The 20,934-nt window shown below is 37.7% G+C and overlaps 2 protein-coding genes across 2 annotated transcripts in view; both read right to left on the minus strand.

Annotated features, from left to right (window-relative positions):
* Positions 1 to 485: 485 nt before the first annotated feature.
* LOC137390941 (solute carrier family 15 member 4-like) lies at positions 486 to 13,079 on the minus strand. The gene is made up of 9 exons (XM_068077258.1): positions 12,537 to 13,079; positions 11,784 to 11,961; positions 11,138 to 11,240; positions 10,128 to 10,281; positions 6,515 to 6,679; positions 4,953 to 5,181; positions 4,315 to 4,413; positions 731 to 862; positions 486 to 640 (listed from the first exon to the last, which is right to left on the minus strand). Exons 1-9 carry the CDS (start codon positions 13,077 to 13,079, stop codon positions 486 to 488), a joined length of 1,758 nt encoding a protein of 585 aa, XP_067933359.1.
* Positions 13,080 to 17,831: 4,752 nt separating this feature from the next.
* Positions 17,832 to 20,934, minus strand: part of LOC137385523 (solute carrier family 15 member 4-like) — a 33,005-nt gene continuing 29,902 nt past the window's right edge. Inside the window, exon 9 of the mRNA XM_068071998.1 lies at positions 17,832 to 18,478. Within this exon, the coding sequence (XP_067928099.1) occupies positions 18,090 to 18,478 (389 nt within the window). The 3' untranslated portion in view covers positions 17,832 to 18,089. The remainder of the gene's footprint in view (positions 18,479 to 20,934) is intronic.

The following is a 20,934-nucleotide window of genomic DNA, read 5'->3' on the forward strand; positions in this document are numbered from 1 at the left end:
GTGTTAACTGATCTTTTATCAACATTAAAAGCAGCAGATGCACTTCTGTACACTTAATGGTGTGACTGCAAGTTGCTCTTTTTGATGTACCAGATAGACTGACATTCAGAACACTAGCTGAGAGACACGGTTGGCTATTGAATCGTTACATATGCAAACCATTGCTGACACTTACCTATCTCCTATACCAGGAATAAAATCAGTAATATGAGTCGCTGCCTAATCATTAAAAACTGTTGAGACTAGTCAGCATGCTGCCTAAAATTATTTTAGAAAAATAGAGGAATCGAAAATGCCCATTAAAAGCAATGTTTCACTACCTTCTGATCTACTTGATATACTCTTGCAAACACAAAAGACTTGCTTGTTTCATCACTACTAGTGCAAATAGCTATACCAGCTCCCAATCAAACATGTATGCATGGAATAAAGCTTTAGGCTACCATATCCTCAAAGCAGTGCATTAATTTTTTTAACTTGTAAATTTAAGAGCTTATATCATCATCAGAGAGCAAGTTTTCATTGTTAGAAATGTTTCTTCGCTGAGCTTGCGGCGTCGGTGGAAAGCTAGATGTTAGTTGAGATGTTTGGGTAAGTTCGGTCTCTAAAACGATTTCCAGACCTATTGTAGTGTATGCTCCTATTAAAATAAAAATAATAGTGAATATTCCAAGACCTATAGCGAGACAAAAAAAAACTACGTGTAGACTTATGCAGTTCATATTGTCACTGTTTCCGGAATGCCAAAGGAAGTAAGGGAAAGTCGCTCCAATAAAGTACCCTGATCCAACGCAAAGCCAGAAGAGCCCCATTACAAAACTCTGCATGTTTCTTGGTGCCTCCATATACGCGTATTCTAGACCTGCAACATACAATATATGTATACTAGTCGAATGGCTGTTGTTGCGCGTGTATTAAAAACAGCTTATAAACAGTGGCAAGTAATGTAGTTGCCTGCCACTTGCCGTTAGCCTGGCACATTGCTAATGACTAATTTGAGTATACTACTACCTGTATTGTTAAACTTACTAATAAAAGCCATGAGAGCAAGCTTTAGAGCGTCGTGTAATCCAGAGTGCAATGCCAGAGTGTATTTTAGTCAGCATACCGACTCATATCACCTAAAGAATCACTGCATTTCACGTAGCTCAATTGGTAAAGATATCGCCTGGGGAATGGGAGGTTCTGAGATCAAGTCCAGGACAAGTGGAATCTTTTATTCCTAGATTTTAGTCGCTATATCTAGGCACACCGAATGACCGACTTTGAGATTTATATATACAGAAGATTCAACATACAATATACGTGTATGTATATTCAAAACCTTCAACATACAATATACGTGTATGTATATTCAAAACCTTCAACATACAATATACGTGTATGTATATTCAAAACCTTCAACATACAATATACGTGTATGTATATTCAAAACCTTCAACATACAATATACGTGTATGTATATTCAAAACCTTCAACATACAATATACGTGTATGTATATTCAAAACCTTCAACATACAATAATGTATATGTATACTCATGCACTGCTATGTACAATATATGTATACTCAAGCACTGCTACATAAAATGTACAAAGATATGTAATTGTCCTCAATGTTTCTATCAGGTCATTGAGTAGCCCACAGTCCTCAGCTAGTTTAGCTGTTGTGTTTGCACACTAATCATATACAGTAATCATCAGCATATGCTAATAGACTTGCCTTCATGGTCAATACTTTACTAATAATATATCTCTACTTTCGCCAAATAACTTTGTGCTATTTCAACAAACTATGATAAGTAAAAAGTTATTTGAAGATATGGTAAGCTTGCTACACGAAACTATAGTCATGCTACAGATTAGTTGTTAAAAAAGAGATGACAACTCTCCTCGCCATTTTTAAACTGCGCACAGCGGAAGTTTTATGCAATGAATCTATGAAAACAGCTACATTTGGAACATTTCTTATTATACATGCATAGTTTTTAGACACAATTAAATGTATTTGTATTTTTCATACAAGTCTCACGGTAGTTTTTATTCAAGTGACAGATTAATATACCTTTCAGTATATGACCTTTCTTTAAATTTATTTCCAGCACGGGTAAACTTACATATTGTTGCTCTGTTGTGAAAGCAATAGTTTAGACCCGCATATGACAAAGTAACGCTGCCGTATCATGCTATTTAGATTGCTACAAGTGTGTGGTCTAGCAATCCTTGCTACGAGTGTGTGGTCTAGCAAGGCTTACTACAAGTGTGTGGTCTAGCAAGTTTTGCTACAAGTGTGTGGTCTAGCAAGCCTTGGAATAAACAATTATACAACTTATGTATAACACACTTAAAAAAAACTATATATCACACATGGCTTGATGATTCTACTATTGGAGGGACAAAACTGTAAGAAGCTAATGTTCAAAATATTTGATGAAAAAATGTTTTCTAGTAGATTTTTACTGATTAAGTTTCACTCCTGTCGAGACTAGATGTCACTCCTGTAGAGGCTAGATGTCAGTTCTGTAGAGACTAGATGTCAGTTCTGTAGAGATTAGATGTCAGTTCTGTAAAGACTAGATGTCAGTTCTGTAAAGACTAGATGTCAGTTGTGGAGAGACTAGATGTCAGTTCTGTGGAGACTAAATGTCAGTTCTGTAGAGACTAGTTGCCAGTTCTGTAAAGACTAGATGTCAGTTTTGTAGAGACTAGATGTCAGTTGAAGAGAGACTAGCTGTCAGTTCTGTAAAGACTAGTTATCAGTTCTGTAAAGACTAGATGTCAGTTCTGTAGAGACTAGATGTCAGTTCTGTAAAGACTAGATGCCAGTTCTGTAGAGACTAAATGTCAGTGTTGGAGAAACTAGATGTCAGTTCTGTAGAGACTAGATGTCAGTTCTGTAGAGACTAGATGTCAGTTGTTGAGAGACTAGATGTCAGTTGGGAAAAGACTAGATGTCAGTTCTGTAAAGACTAGATGCCAGTTCTGTAGAGACTAGATATCAGTTCTGTAGAGACTAAATGTCAGTGTTGGAGAGACTAGATGTCAGTTCTGTAGAGACTAGATGTCAGTTCTGTAGAGACTAGATGTCAGTTGTTGAGAGACTAGATGCCAGTTCTGTAGAGACTAGATGTCAGTTCTGTAAAGACTAGATGTTAGTTCTGTAGAGACTAGATGTCAGTTCTGTAAAGAATAGATGCCAGTTCTGTAAAGAATAGATGCCAGTTCTGTAGAGACTAGATGTCTGTTTTGTAAAGACTAGATGCCAGTTCTGTAAAGACTAGATGTCAGTTCTGTAAAGACTAGATGTCAGTTGTGGAGAGACTAGATGTCAGTTCTGTGGAGACTAAATGTCAGTTCTGTAGAGACTAGTTGCCAGTTCTGTAAAGACTAGATGTCAGTTTTGTAGAGACTAGATGTCAGTTGAAGAGAGACTAGCTGTCAGTTCTGTAAAGACTAGTTATCAGTTCTGTAAAGACTAGATGTCAGTTCTGTAGAGACTAGATGTCAGTTCTGTAAAGACTAGATGCCAGTTCTGTAGAGACTAAATGTCAGTGTTGGAGAAACTAGATGTCAGTTCTGTAGAGACTAGATGTCAGTTCTGTAGAGACTAGATGTCAGTTGTTGAGAGACTAGATGTCAGTTGGGAAAAGACTAGATGTCAGTTCTGTAAAGACTAGATGCCAGTTCTGTAGAGACTAGATATCAGTTCTGTAGAGACTAAATGTCAGTGTTGGAGAGACTAGATGTCAGTTCTGTAGAGACTAGATGTCAGTTCTGTAGAGACTAGAAGTCAGTTGTTGAGAGACTAGATGCCAGTTCTGTAGAGACTAGATGTCAGTTCTGTAAAGACTAGATGTCAGTTCTGTAGAGACTAGATGTCAGTTCTGTAAAGAATAGATGCCAGTTCTGTAGAGACTAGATGTCTGTTTTGTAAAGACTAGATGCCAGTTCTGTAAAGACTAGATGTCAGTTCTGTAAAGACTAGATGTCAGTTCTGTAGAGACTGGATGTCAGTTCTGTAGAGACTAAATGTCAGTTCTGTAGAGACTAAATGTCAGCTCTGTAAAGACTAGATGTCAGCTGTGGAGGAACTAGTTGTCTGTTTTGTAAAGACTAGATGTCAGTTCTGGAGAGACTAGATGTCAGTTCTGTAGAGACTAGATGCCAGTTCTGTAGAGACTAAATGTCAGTTTTATAGTTCTCATCTGAAGTAACAGCAATGTGCACCATGTTTGTTGATTTGTAAATGAAGTGTGTCTTTTATGAGTACTCACTAGATGTCTGGTCTTATCCTATCAATGCACCAAGCACTTACCTGTCAACATGAGGAAAACTTCGCTGGCTCCAAGTAAACAATACTGAGGAATTTGCCAATAAATGGGGAAGCATGGAGCTATGCTAAACAGTGTGCTTCCTATAAATATAACAAATACAAACATGAAAAAACACAAACTCATGATTAACTCAACTGGAAACATTCTAGCAAAAAACTTACAATAAAATAGAAGAATAAAGACAGTTTTGAGCAAGACTGACACTGATGAGGAGAGGTGAAAGGTGAAGGAGTGAGCAGAGCATATCATAATGTGTTTTATAACTAAAACTAAACAAAGGGGGTCTCAATAATGCAGCTGTATAACCTTTGCTGTGCTAACTGAACCATAGATTATGTTTACTCTAGGTAATATGAGGTTCCAAATAACCAACCATTTTAGAGGATGCAGTGTTATCAATTATTATAATTGCGTTGGCTACTTGCATATAAGCTGTTGGCCAAAATATTTAAACAGCTGGGACCGCTTTGTCAATAACTGGTGCTTTGAGTGTCTTTATTAGTCTGAGACTATGTCTAAGCTGTCTGATTTAATTTAGCCACTAGCTCGGCATCAGTCAACTGCCTTCCTGTGTATCTAAAAAGAGCTGAGGCATTTTAATGATGGTGACAAAGGTTACCTATCTGATGCCAGCTTTCTTGGTGCCAAGCAAGGTCATCAAGCCGAAATGTTTCTACAACTCCTCCGGTTATTAAAGCTGCCGCTGCCAGAAGCATCCCTATAGTTAAGCGATAGCAGACAGTCACTCGTCGATGACGATAAGCGAAGCACTGGTAGAACTTCTCCATAAAGGGCAGAGTGACAAGTATAAAGATGCTGTTGCAGACACACAAGGACGCCGCAGGTATCTGTGAGCACAAGTAATGTAGGGTGAGCAGATGCAACTTGTGTTCCCAGATCAGTTCTTATGTAAAATCACTAGTTATCTAACAGCGGATCAGTGTGGCACCAAATTTTTATAAGCTTTTCATATGCCAAAAACAAATTTAGTCTTTCTTATACGTGATGGTGAGCTCAAATATTGCAAATTATGTATTTTACTGACTGCCTAGGTAACATCATATGAGACGATGTAGTGAAAACAGGAACTTATTATTATTTTAGACCCACAGCAGATTTTATTTTTTACATTTAACACAGCTGAAAAGACAATAATGAAGGTGCTGTTGTTCAGTATTCAAATAGGTATGGTTGAAACCAAACCAAAAATCATGCCAAATGTAACTGCGTTATTTTCTAACTATTGAAATACATGTAGTCATAGAGTGTACACACTGGTATCTAATAATTATATGTGAGTATGTATCGCCAAATTACATTTTATAGCTAAGCACCTATCATTGCATTGGTGAGCAATGAGGAGCACTGGTGGATGTTTATAAAGTACTTTGATAAAAAGAACCAATGGGATACGAGAACATTCTGTAAAACATAAATTGCTTTTTGGTTAACAGTTGAAAGAGATGTAGCCGTAATGACAATATTTAACTTTGTTATTGGCCGACTGCAAGTGTGCAAGTATATAGAATATAACTACTTTTTGTAGATACACACTTGCACACACACAGGCATACAATACACACACTCACACGCGCATGTGCACAAACATGCATGCACACACGCGCACACACGCATGTACACACATGCGCAAACACATGTGCACACAAATACACGCAAAAACACATGCACACACGCGCGCATGTAGGCACACACATACATGCACACAGGCATACACTTGCACACATGCACACCCACGCGCACACGCATGCATACAATACAGACAGACATATGCATGCAGGTATTTATGCATGTACGACAGTATTTTCCACAAACACGCACATGCCACATCACACACTTAATACTTCATCACATATATCACAAGCATCACACCGTAAACACTACGTTTACATTACACGCACATTAAACCACAAGACACACATCACGCTACAGCAAACACACCACATCTCAGAGATCTTAAAATCAAACACACCTCACCAGCACAACCCCTTACATCCCATATTCAAAGTGCATGCTCAAGTCAGGATGTATCGCTGAAATGATACTTACACATACCTGAACATACATCTGTGTACAACCTTGTTCACACCTGCATATGTCTTTATGGTAAACTTTATTGCAATAAGCAGTATTAAGACATGTACATACAATACAGCCACTTACTGTTGTTGCTGTTTTATCCTGTGACACAAATGGAACTATTTCTCCTGCGTAAGGACCGCACCACATGCTGCTGGATTTATTAACATGTTCTGAGTTACACACGGAAGGCGTGTCAAACGCTGTTCTCATATGCAGACCTTGCAGAAGAAAGCCACTAGAGAACATCTGAAAAAATAGAAGTGAGTACTGCATTCAGAAAGAAGGTGGCAGTTTTTATGCTTCTCTTCAAAAATCTTGCGATTGAAAATTTTCTATCTGTTCACCAAATGTACATCAAATGCTTAGCAAATTCTGCAACATTTGATAAATAGGTCACAAGTATGTCATGAATGATTGTCCACTAGCACCAGAAAAATTAAAGATTAAGAATTATTTTCTCTTTTTCAAGTTACCATTCGTAAATAAAGGGCGGACAAGTCTCGGTATTGGAGTTTTAATTTCTCTTTTGTGCAATTTAACAGCTATCTAAATCCTTATTTTTAACACTCATTTAATCTATACCACTTTGTGAATTTCTGTTTATTTATGACTTTTTTACATTGAGCAACGCAATAGTCTTGAAATTGCTTTTTAATGGCAAGACAACCCCAAGCACATTAACCCATAAACTCTTTACTCACCAGAACACTTCTAGCAGCATTTTAGTAATAGTACTGAAGCAATTACTAGTTGACCTAAACACTTACAATAAATATTTTATTAAGGCAAAAGTTTTAGGTAAATGTATGTAAAGCCTGAGTAAGACAATGTAGAGTCTGACAGAGACTATGTAGAGCCTGAGCGAAACAATGTAAGAGTTTGACGAAAACTATGTAGAGCCTGATGGAGACAATATAAAGTCTGACGGAGACAATGTAGAGTCTGATGAAGACAATTTAGAGTCTTACGGAGACAGTGTAGAGTCTTACGAAGACAATGCAGAGTCTGACGGAGACAATGTAGAGTCTGACGGAGACTATGTAGAGTCTGACGGAGACTATGTAGAGTCTGAAGGAGACAATGTAGAGTCTGACAGAGACTATGTAGAGTCTGAAGGAGACAATGTAGAGTCTGAAGGAGACAATGTAGAGCCTGAAGAAGACAATGTTGAATCTGAAGGAAATAATGTAGAATCTGACGAAGACAATGTTGAATCTGACAGAGACAATGTAGAGCCTGAAGGAGACAATGTAGAGTCCAACGGAGACAATGTAGAGCCTGAGGGAGACTATGTATAGTCTGACGGAAACAATGTAGAGTCTGACAGAGACAGTGTTGAGCCCCTTAAACCTTTGATTCACCACAGAGTATTTGGTATTCTGAGAGTTGGCGAGCATGGCTGGATAAAATGGATGCCATCTGTAGGCAACAAAGTTTGATGCCAATCACTACATGCAAAAGTAAAGCTACTTGAACTAGTGATTTGACAAGATTCCTGATGGCACCGATGTTTGACACAAAACTTGAACTGAGGTGGAGGTGGCTACATGAGCTGAGAACTTGAACTGAGGTGGAGGCGGCTACATGAGCTGAGAACTTGAACTGAGGTGGAGGTGGCTACATGAGCTGAGAACTTGAACTGAGGTGGAGGTGGCTACATGAGCTGAGAACTTGAACTGAGGTGGAGGTGGCTACATGAGCTGAGAACTTGAACTGAGGTGGAGGTGGCTACATGAGCTGAGAACTTGAACTGAGGTGGAGGTGGCTACATGAGCTGAGAACTTGAACTGAGGTGGAGGTGGCTACATGAGCTGAGAACTTGAACTGAGGTGGAGGTGGCTACATGAGCTGAGAACTTGAACTGAGGTGGAGGTGGCTACATGAGCTGAGAACTTGAACTGAGGTGGAGGTGGCTACATGAGCTGAGAACTTGAACTGAGGTGGAGGTGGCTACATGAGCTGAGAACTTGAACTGAGGTGGAGGTGGCTACATGAGCTGAGAACTTGAACTGAGGTGGAGGTGGCTACATGAGCTGAGAACTTGAACTGAGGTGGAGGTGGCTACATGAGCTGAGAACTTGAACTGAGGTGGAGGTGGCTACATGAGCTGAGAATGCATGACAATGTATTTTTAAATGCATTAAAGAAATAACCTCTGTCCAATAATGCATTTATTAGTTATATACCGAATAATAAAGTTATAATTATGCTCAAAACTTTTTTAATCAACCCAAAAATTATGGCAATGATATCATTTCTAGTAGTTATTCAAAATGCAAAAAGTGAGCTGAGATGCTACTAGAATTATCTAAGTATCTAAGGAAACAGGCAAGGCAAAACTGCTAAGATAAAACAGTAACATTGTTGGATATAGCAGGGTCTCATCAAATGTGTACGTGCGACAGACTGGTGTTGATACCAGCTTGTAACCACTTTTCTACCGTATCAACTCCCTGATGTGAAGCAGTCTTATGGCATCTACGGTATTTGATGCTAAATACTTTGATGCGTTACACAGTTTGTAAGTTAGGATTTATGATCAGTAATTGAAGGATGTGTAGTGTCAGATATGCTAACACATCGCCAGAATTTCTGATAAGAAAAAATAGTGATGTGTTGCTTATTAGCCCCAGTAGTTCTGCCTCAGTGACTCCAGTTCAGATATCGATAGCAAGATACTAGCGATGTTTTATAAATCTCAAATAATGTTAAAAAACTGAGAAAGCATGATACAAGGCTACTCACTGCCATGCTGAGTGTTCAGGATGACCTAATAGGTAGACTGGTTTGAGACAAGTCTGCTGATAGGTAGACTGGTTTGAGACAAGTCTGCTGATAGGCAGACTGGTTTGAGACAAGTCTCGTGATAGGCAGGCTGGTTTGAAACAAGTCTGCTGATAGGCACACTGGTTTGAGACAAGTCTGCTGATAGGCAGACTTGTTTGAAACAAGCCTTCTGATAGGCAGACTGGTTTGAGACAAGTCTACTTATAGGGCTTCACAGGCATGTATTTATCTCACCAGCATATACAGTGTAGCTGTTCTTTATAGTCTTGTTGCTTTAGGCAGCAGGCAATTCTAAGCAACACTTGAGAAGTTTGAAAGGATTTGTGGATTGACTGCAAGACCTTGAAGTCAAACATATAATTTTTGGATTGAAATAATCTATAATTTACAGGTGGGACAAAGTAGATGCTACTGTTCTAATCTCGAGCAGGGCTGGTTAAACTCATTTTTTAATGTCAACCTTGCCCTTAATCTGATGATTACTGTGAAAAGTTGCTTCGGAGAGTAAAGCCTTGTTCCCATATCGATTGCGAGACTCCGGCGGTAACTTGCGCAGCAAAACGCTTGCGATGTTAGGCTCGGCGGAGTCTGTTCACATATAGGCTGCATCGCTAAACATAATTGCGTAATCAAATAAAATGTTCGCTCGCCATGCCGTTTCTATAATGGTGACCTTCAACTGTACAGCGCATTTCGGGAAGGTTTTGCCTGCGGCCTTTCACGAAATTTGAACAGCGCTATACTATTGCATTGCCGATGGCAACTACAACTACCGGCGGTCCTCGGCGGTAACCGGCGCATAGGTTCCCATTTCACCGCTAATAGCCTGCAGTGTTGTCGCCGGTGCTTTGCGGCATATATGGAAACCAGACTTAAGAAATTTAGATATCAGAAGCTAGTTACTAACCTGGCTGTAGCAGATCTGGTATGGTATTAGCAACAGAAAGACCTTGCAGATTCTCCCCAACTTCCTCACATCATTTATTTCATGAATGTTAAACTTGCCTCCTTCATGTTCCTTATTAGCATGGTCTAAGAAATTATAGACTGTGGTCCTCAGTCTAACGACAAACCAAATTTAATCAGAAGGATAATAAATGAATAGATAATATGAAGTGGAGGAACAGAAGGGAGATAAGAAAACATCTGAGTAAGTTCAAGCAATATATTTCCTTGCCTATTAGAAGTATCTTTACGCCCTCGGTTATGACTAATCGTACCGTGCTCTCAGTTATGACTAATCGTACTGTGTTCTCAGTAATGACTAATCGCACCGTGCTCTCAGTAATGACTAATCTCACCGTGCTCTCAGTTATGACTAATTATACCGTGCTCTCAGGTATGACTAATCGTATCGTGCTAATAGTTCAAGCGGTAAGCAAATACAAGTTGATGCATTTAATAATGCGGTACAATCAGTAGTGTAGAGGTAGTTACAAAGGTAAAGGACATAAAGGAGTCTACACCAGGTTTTCAGCAATGAAGGTGTAATGAACTGAAGCATCTCTGATTGATGTGTCTAGCATCAGCCATGACGAGGGTTAACAAGCAAGAGGTATACTGGTCTAGTTCCTTATGCTTCTGATATGACATTAACGTAGGAGTTCATATATAATTTGAGTATAAATTGCATAATGAAAAAATTTAATAAAAAGTAATCCAACACGCTAGACAACATAGTGGTGTTCCATCAAACTGCTGGAAAATAATTATGTTCAACCTCCCCACCCTACCCCTAACAAACATGCGCGGGATGTATTGATGGTCAATGACAAACCTTACCCAACCTGATGAATCATTTATCAACTGAAAAAGTGCTCTTTAGGTTACAGCAAACCTGTTCACACATCTCACAAGAATTTTTAAAAGAAAGAGTATTGCAGGCATGAAGTTGAGATAAGGAAAGACAACTCTAACCTGCAGTCGGAGTTCTTTACTTCATAGGCATTCTTCATCATGGAAAACACAAACATAATAACGCTTTTTTCTCCTGCAGTTACACGGGTGTATAGCTTCCATCCTGTATAAGTATGCCAATCGAAATCGTTTCCAATTTAAACGAATGTCAATCATTTACGTTGACCAGGTGAGATTATGTTACCATGTTTTTAAAACTAAGACAGCCTAATTTAGACTTGAAAATTTTTAAATGTTCCGCGATAAAAATAAACAGGCTGTGAAAGTAGAGTTGCCTTAATACGGTATCAATCGAGTCCTGACAAGAGCTCACAAACTCATGTTCATGACGAGCTCACATGAGGAAACATGACACGTTCACATTTGACTAAGCATCAACGATAGGTTTCACAGCGACTCGACAAAACAAGTAGATGAGCCACAGCAATTGTGATTTTTAAATCAATTTCAATAAGACCTTGTAATATAAAGCTGTAGAACTTGCAGATGTGAGCCTTTGTCGTTAGCAAGTGATGACAACCCTTCGCTAAGCTTTGTAGGGCATAAATAAATCCGTTATGGCAATCAAATAGCCAAAGAGGCTAACAAAAAGCATATTCAGATAACTCTGATACCAACACTAATGAAGGCAAAACACAAGGCTCACCTATAAGGAAAGCGATGAAGCTGATCAGGAGGCAGCTAGATGCTACCGAGTAGCCAATCAGAAAGCTTTTCTGCTGAATGATGGCTATTCCAATCAAAGAGAAGAGAGAGGCAAAGTTCTTACACCAATAATAGGCTGTGAAGAATCTTTGGGTGAAGATGGAGCCACCGGATTGAGCCTGTAAAAAACTGCAATTTAAGCTAGGAATTTAGGCTAGGAGGAATCGTATTACTGATAGTCATTACATTTTGAAGTGATTGATGCGAAGCCCAGAGCAGTCATACATGTACAATGCATTTCCATGCTTCTAATGAGATCAGAGTTGCTTCCACTCCGAATCTTAGAAACGATAAAATCAGATGCGTTTGACCCCATTTTGTGTCCACTTAATTTGTGCGAAGGTATTTGCTGTGAGAGTACTATTTCGCATAACAAACAATACTTACTGCTGATGGATCTGAATAAAAACACGAAAATAAATATCAGGCACCCTGGCTTTATTAGCGCAGCTAGCTGACTATGCATTAATTGAAAAGTGACCCTGATAGGAAAGTGAGTCTACTTTAATAAATATGCTTTGAGAGGTACATCGCGAATCTTGGAAAGATCTTTATAGTGTAACTCCAAATAGTTGAATCGGTAGAGTGTGAGTTCATCGGCAGTGGGCAACCTATTCAAAGTTGCCATTTAGAATGACTCAGTTTTATCAGCCATCCGGGCAGCTAATATTGAATCTGCCCTGATGTACTCTACCTGATCTCCTCCAAAGGCGGCCATGTTGGTTCTGACAACACCAGAGCTGATCGCGATAAGAATTATTGATATATATAGTGTTAATCCACAGGTCAGCTGGTCATCTACACTGCTACTGCAAAAAGGTGGGCTATCGCTGTTGTTCCAAGACTGGCAGGAGACAGTAAGGGCACTGTCCTGCTTTGGATAGAAGTATGTGAGAAAAGGAAGAAATATGTATCCAAGGAAGTACACAAAATAGCCAGTGAGGATTGTTTTAATCGGACCAAGATAGCTATCCGATAACCAACCACCAAACAGGCCAGAGCTGTACGCGAATGCCAGGAACAAGATCTCAGTAAATGTTGCTTCTTTTGTTGACCAGCAGAGTGGTGCAGATGTTAGAAAAGGAATCATGTTTGTTATGAGACTGAAATAGGCAATCCTCTCGAAGAAGACAGACGTGAAAATAGCAGCAGATGCGAGCAGCCGTCTTCTACTTGGACTGAATCGACTTGACGTGACATCATAAATGATAGGTTGTTGATCACTAGAGGCAGCCATCTTTTGTCTCTGCAAGAGGATAACCCAATAGCAAAGTTATTCATCAGTACAGCTTACTACTTTTAATTTCCGTCACAAGCAAAAACATGGAAAAAAGTTGTCCTGTCAGATTTGTCCACTAATTTGCACTTGACTTGAGGATCAAAGCACTTGTATATGTCACTGTTTTCTTCTTCATATTTCGCTGCTACTGAAGTCGTTTGCATTAGGTATTTGGGTAGAACATTGAAATGTAAGTGAAATTTACAGACTTTCGGAGATCTACCACAGAGTACTGTCATTGGCTGTAGCAGAGACAATGAACTAGCTCTGCTTGAAAAACTTAAGTTTACAGCTGCCTTTCAAAGGCATGCTTTGAGTTTGAGTTGAGTTGCATGCCTTTCAAAGGCATGCTTTGAGTTTGAGTTGAGTTGCATGCCTTTCAAAAATGTGCAACTCAAACTTTTAAAATTTTTGTTATCATGACTTTTGCATTATTCATTGCATCAGACAAGCTTTGTTAAAGAAACAAACAGTAACTGTTATCCATTTGTTAGGAACTAGTCAATGCTGCCACTGGAGCTATCTTACTATCTTAACTATTTCCCTGTTTTAACTAGTCACTGTTGGCATCGAGCTGACAAAACTGAATGACCATTACACAGAGCAAACAAGGAAAGAGTATCATGTCAATTTATAACAAGGATGCGAAGGACATTATTATTTTATCAAATCGTTATGATGAATGTTCCCTCGAGCGTTGCTAAATTATTTTCCATTAAGAACACAAGGAAATACAATCAATTAACAACAGCCCAACAATTGACAAAAAGTAGGCTGGCTGTGAAATCTGGTCATTTCACTTTATCGATATAATTTGATTTAGAAAGCCGAGTGGAAAAATATTTTTTTCTGCCTAATGTTAAACATAGGCTTAGAGTTTGTCCACTATATAAATGACCAACTAAATCGTAACTCCATGGCAGTGGAAAATTCACCCGCAAAATCAATAATAAAATCGTGTTCTGCAGGTGTTGAAGACTTCTATAGGATCAACATGATGATTTTTTATCCTCGTGTTTTCTCCTTGATCAAAATTGAGAATCAATTGAATCATTTCTAAACTTTTATATAGAAAACCCTTTACATTGTAAGATTCTGTGTGTTTGCACGACGTCTTTATTAGCTCAATATATATTCCCACGACCAAACGCGAGCGAAGCGATTGTTTGGGAGATTTATGATAAATGCATATGTGCACACAACTAACGAAAATTATACATCAACGGCCGTAGCAAACCCTTGTACCGAAATCTCATCAACAAATTTAACCATTTTTCAATGGAGTCGTTTAAGTATATAAAGTATAATAACGATACAAAACATATAAACCTATTTAAATATGTTACCAAGTCTTTATTTTTACGTGCACATTTTACCAGTCTATAACATTGTCCAATTGATAAAGGTTTCTGTAATTAACGTAGAAGTACTGAAAAGCAATCGTTTCTTTTTTGCCGATTTCAAAGTAACTGACATTTTGAACACTTATGAGTACTTTGGTATTCCAACTGATGTCTAAAGCAGTGAAAGTAAAGGAAATACGATGACATTTTTCCGAACGATTTTTATAAGATTATTACAATGTTTAATTATACAGTAAGAATAATTATTCGATTTTATAAGATTTAATTATAAGAATAATCATTCGAATTTACAAGATCGAAGTGTATAGTGACCGATGTTGGGCAAGATGTTACTGTTATTATTTTTTCTAAATAGTTTTGTTAAATAGATTTTCTAAAAATCTACGTAAATATCACAACTTCTTGATATTGTTAGCTATGACGTTTTGAAATTTAAACAAAATTGTGCATTGGTTTTCTATTATTACTGTATTACTATATTAATAATATTAGTTATTCTAATAATATCAGTGCATTTTACTTCTAATATTGCATTTCTCCTATTGCGGGGAGAGATATAAACATATAATCTTTTCCTTTCATTATTGCTGTTTGTTGTACATAATAACACCCAGTACATTACAGCTACCATTGCAGTTATCCTATCGCACTGCAGTGCTATTTGACTGCTAATATTGCATTTATCAACTATCAGTACCCTTTTTTTCCAACATCACTTTGGTCGTGGGCTGTATGACAGAGGAATTTCTAGTCAAATTTTATGTTAGAATTATTTTAACTATTGTAACATACATTCTTTTTTTCTTGTATGGAAACAATGTCAAATGCGGAAGCCACCTTTTAATAAACCGTGTATTAACCATATATTTGAGGCTTTCCTTGTGCTACAAGTAGTTATATTCTTCTACAACATCTGTACTTTTATTTTTTGATGCCTATATTTCTAAAATAGAAGCGTTGGATAAAAACTTCAGCTTTTACTAATATGCCAGTATTATAGCTCACAAACATTAAACATGAACAAAGACATCTAATATAATGATACCATATAATGATATGCTGTAATAATAATTCTATGCAATAGCGACAGTGTGCAACCCAAATATTGCAAAATCTACTTTAATTTTTCTGCAACTAGAAATTTGTGAGAATAAAAATAGAACACTGCACACATTTATATACATGTATATAAACTTCTGTGTTTGTCTGTCTGTACAGGTAAGAAAACCCCCTTTTCAGAGGGTTTGAGCTCTTATCTCCGGGTCTGCAGACAGGCGAACCAACCCATTAAGCTATGTGTCTATCTGGCCATAAATATTAATAATAGTGCACATATTCACTATATATAGACAAAACAGACACTTATGAAATTATTACTGGTTATTAACTGGCGCGCTTGATCATTACGCGTGAGGTTTATTAGGCTGGCCTCTTACGCGACCCTTACTATAGTTAAGTTACTAGCTTAAGTTACTAGCTTACCAGGTAAGTTACTCATATTCATTGGGTAATTATTTTATTATTCATTCAGTTAGCACCCTATACATTCAGGGCATTCAGTTAGCACCCTATACATTCAGGGCATTCAGTTAGCACCCTATACATTCAGGGCATTCAGTTAGCACCCTATACATTCAGGGCATTCAGTTAGCACCCTATACATTCAGGGCATTCAGTTAGCGCCCTATACAAATACCACCTCAGGTGTAGGGAATCCAACCAAACAAGTATTTGGCTAACCAAACCGTAGTGAATATTGCACACAAATAAGTGACATATTTTCCTAAACTGCTGCTCTTTAATGGTGTTCTGAGCGCTGATCCTATCAGGCGCTTTACAAGTTTCGGACTTATAAAAACTCCCAACTAATCTGCTGCTTTCAATTTTGGAAGCTGTTTCAGTAACTGCACAAAACAAACTTTTTTTATGAAAGTTCATATTTTTCCCTATGCAGATTTTGGACAACGCAAAATTTGAAATATGACAAGTACATCCAACCAAAGCATAGTTCAAGCATATATTCTTTTGCTGCCAGAGAGCTATCAATGGAACCTGAGCTATTCTATTGTGAGTAGACTTTTGCTAGCTTAAGTTTTCAAAACATGGCTACAAGGTTTTTTACTTCTTGCAGTCAGGTCATCATAAGAAAGAGGCTATGATTGTAAGTACATAAAGAATGTGACATACTATAGACAGTCAGATTATCAAGGAGAGTATACCGAAGGACAGCAACAGAATATGCTTGTGGGGGTCTTTAATATGATCAGCTGACAGAGCTGATACATGTACGTACATGTATATACATGTATAGCGTTATAATTATATACTAAGAAACTATTTGTTGAGAACGTATCCCCAACGTTGTGAGAAAATCAGCTTCACTCGTGATTGTATGCATTCCAAGCTTATATTTTTACAAAGTCTACGTATTAAACAAAATATTTTGCATAAAAAAAACTGTTCTTCCAAAAGTTTTTTTAAAAGAAAGAGGCAACACTCACCTTTAATCTGAAGCGGTGTGATTCCTTTCAACAGGCCTTCTAAAATATCTTCAAATTACCCAAAGTTATTTACATGTCACCAATTAGACTGAGCACCTGTCCTCTATATCACGCCAGATTAAAACTATTTCATCATAGACATCGGTGTAATGTAAGTAATACAACCGCTCACATGCCGGAGTTCAACTAAAGTCCCAGCAACACAACGATTAGCTTGCGAGATATGAACTGTCTAACAGTACTTCCTCATCTACACAATGAAATGGGCAAAGCAATAGCAAAGTGTGACTCACAAATATTTGACTGCGGAAATGGCCATAGCCACATGGTTATGGGTGATAGCAGAAACTTAGGAGCGGTATTAGGACACATATATGTCTCACAGGCTATAAACAAATGCAATTATACACAGGGTACATGCTTGGGAAACCTAGCAGCATTTAACAGTTGAATGCTTCCACCATGTTTTATGACTGATAAGACATACAATAACATGTCAAACTAAGGTTTAGGATATCCCTAACAAGTACCATCTTACAGTCAAGAGGGAAAAGTTTACTAACGGTTTGCACTAGCAAAGGTGTACATGCATATGGTGTAGGCTACATGCATATGATGTACACATAAATGGTGTACAGGCATATGGTATGCGCGCCATAGAGAGCAATATATTTTCTGTACACACATACACATGTTCGTTTCACTTTTTTGAAGTTGGTATTTGCAAAGAAATGACATACAAAACAAATTGTTGACATTTATTAACATATTAATTCCATATATGATTTGCCTAAGAATTCATTCTATCATAATAATAGTTTCCTTAAATATAATAACTTTTTTTGCACTTAATGTTTGTATTATAGCAGTAATAGAGTTTCCATAGAATATAACTTATTATCATTATCCCTAATAAAACAACTATAATAAAACTTAACAGACCACATATCCAAATAATAAAATGGATCATTATAAAATATCAATCAACAATAAAAACAATCAGGAGAAGATGACTTCCCTGTATTTGTATTGAGCCACAGAAACATTGAGCAAATAGTTGAGTCTTCAACCTAGCAATAAATAATATTGCATGAGAGACTGCATCAAGTAGCTAAGGACTCGCCATTTGAGTCGACCCGGTTCAAGGCCTCGACAGGATTTCTTCGCCCTAATTGAGGAGTTGTGGTGACACTATCTGGGATCAGGTGGTGTTGTCCTACATGTATTTCGGTGGTCAGGCCAAGGTCAGTATTCTTAGAGATAAAGACGAAGATGATCGAAAATAAAATCAGTACCACAGCAAGAATATAAAAGAATAGATCAAGCTTATCGCAGTTGATGTATACTGGGTCTTTCCAGATGCCACCGATTACACTGAATATATAGGGCAGCGCGACCCCAATGAAGTAGCCAATACCAGCGCAGAACCAAAATAGTCCCATGACTATTCCCTGCATGTTCATAGGAGCTTCCATGTAAGCATATTCAATGCCTGCAAGCACAATCATGATAAAACAACTCTGGGACTACCATATGCGCTATAATAGGACTACCTGTATATATACCATGAGATACAGAACAGCCCTTATGCAATGAGGAATTACGGTAGAGTGAGCTGACACTAGATATGATAGTCAGCACTTGTTATTCAATTCCTAAACAAACTCTGTACAACATGACATGAATTCTCCTGCAAATTATTAATGTATCCATTTTCAATATTTGTATACGTAAGCAGTCATAGATTTGTCTGTAGGGTAAAACCATAGATATATATACCTATGGTATATATATATATGTATGTATATATATATATATACCTATAGGTATATATATCTATGGGTAAAACTGTCTAGCATTTTTTTAAACGTTCAGTCGAGTTATGTTCAGGTTAAAAACAATCTGTTGTTTTTGCCTGAACCACAGATTCTTGTTCAGAGAAACAATCTGCTGCCTGAACAGGCAGCAGGTTTGCCTGAATAGACAAAAACAATTTTTTGTTCTAAAAACTGTCAAGCAAAACAATTGTCAAGAATGTTGTTAATAGTACATTTTTGCTAAACCGTATATGCACATTTGGCCACGGCTAAACAATAACTACGATTTTGAAAAGTAACGCAATAAAATTAAAAAATAATTGCGTTATCGTTTACAAAATGCTAGTCTAAGTTCTTCAAACAATCATGATGTACTTCTGGACTCCAAATATTATTTGGAGTCAATGATGTTTCCGATCATGCATTACAGCGATCATTCTTACTGTGTGTCTTTAACTATTACAGCCACTAGAGTTTCTTCATTTTCATTTAATAATGATAGCTTATGGTTAAAATTCATAGTTGCTCTCTTGTTTTGAAACGAATAAATTCAAGTGTCAGCAATGTACAGCAATACAGTATATTGTATTGCCACTTAAGCAGCTCCAGAATGGTTCTCTACACCAGCAGTAGGCTTCATTTGAATAGGTATAGTAATACACTGTCAGTATTGTTGCTAAGATATCAATGTGGAGCAGAGTATATTGATATAAGTGACCAGCAAGGGGCTGGTTGATGTCATTGATACAAATAGAATCTTTTACAGGAATAGCTTTAGACCACTTTTTAACTATTAAATGGAATTCGACTATTCCTCGCTTTTCATCTTCAGAAAATCAGCGCTTTCCATCATTTTGTAATCCTGATGCTGATTGGCTCAAAAATATTTAACATTTAATTTACGTCTTTGATTCTCATCCTAGTCATGCTTCTCTGTCCAGTTATAATCAAGTTCTTACAGATTTCAGTATAAACTGTATAGCACACTAGTAAGCTGCATGTAAATGTACATGTGCACGTACTTACATGTATAGTAATTGTGAAAGTTAAGAGAACAGTTTAATTTTTTTGAAGTGTTAATATCATGATTCAGACTTAAAAAATCTAGTTTCATTTCTCAGAAGTTCGTATTCGCGGACAGTCCTGCGATGTAACCCCGAAGCATGAGCGATTGCTGTAGTTAGATCACAGGAATACACCACAAGAAACATATGTGGCTACTCAGATAATCATACATCTGAATAATATAATTACAAAATTTATTAACTATGTTTCCACAACATTGATGATGCGGATTTGGAGTTGTGCTCACATTGAGTTACCGTGCGATAAGCGTTTGGAGTTGTGCTCACATTGAGTTACTGTGCGATAAGTGTTTGGAGTTGTGCTCACATTGAGTTACCGTGCGATAAGCGTTTGGAGTTGTGCTCACATTGAGTTACCGTGCGATAAGCGTTTGAATGGACATAAGCACGATCCGGATCAACCTTGGCACTTTAAAGAAAAAGATTCCTATGACCGATGTCATGGCGAGGCGCATTAAAAACTGCTTCAATCAATATAAGAATGACAGAAGTCTGGACAATGTTTAAAATAGAATATCATGCACGGCGCGTCCTTAGGCATCATCCTCAAGCGTCGTGTCCATCTTTCTCAAGAAACGTTCAGTAGAAATCTGTGAGTAACAAAGCTCGCTTAACTTGCGATTTTTGCTGCTTCCATCTTGTGAACTGATGCAAACAGACAGATGTGAACTGATGCAAACAGACAGATGTGAACTGATGCAAACAGACAGATGTGAACTGATGCAAACAAACAGATGTGAACCGATGCAAACAGACAGATGTGAACCGATGCAAACAGACAGATGTGAACCGATGCAAACAGACAGATGTGAACTGATGCAAACAGACAGATGTGAACTGATGCAAACAGACAGATGTGAACCGATGCAAACAGACAGATGTGAACCGATGCAAACAGACAGATGTGAACCGATGCAAACAGACAGATGCGAACTGATGCAAACAGACAGATGTGAACTGATGCAAACAGACAGATATGAACTGATGCAAACAGACAGATGTGAACTGATGCAAACAGACAGATGTGAACTGATGCAAACAGACAG

The sequence above is a fragment of the Watersipora subatra genome, chromosome 1, assembly GCF_963576615.1.
Source record: "Watersipora subatra chromosome 1, tzWatSuba1.1, whole genome shotgun sequence".
NCBI classification, from domain to species: domain Eukaryota; kingdom Metazoa; phylum Bryozoa; class Gymnolaemata; order Cheilostomatida; family Watersiporidae; genus Watersipora; species Watersipora subatra.

Excerpts from the sequence above, each read along its gene's own strand:
- LOC137390941 (XM_068077258.1), bottom strand. The coding sequence starts at position 13,079 with ATGGCTGCCTCTAGTGATCAACAACCTATCATTTATGATGTCACGTCA. Across the intron at positions 11,241-11,783 it reads CTTCATCGCTTTCCTTATAG|GATGGAAGCTATACACCCGT; the intron begins GTGAGCCTTGTG and ends ATACTTATACAG. Across the intron at positions 863-4,314 it reads AGTTTTCCTCATGTTGACAG|GTCTAGAATACGCGTATATG; the intron begins GTAAGTGCTTGG and ends TGTATGTTGCAG.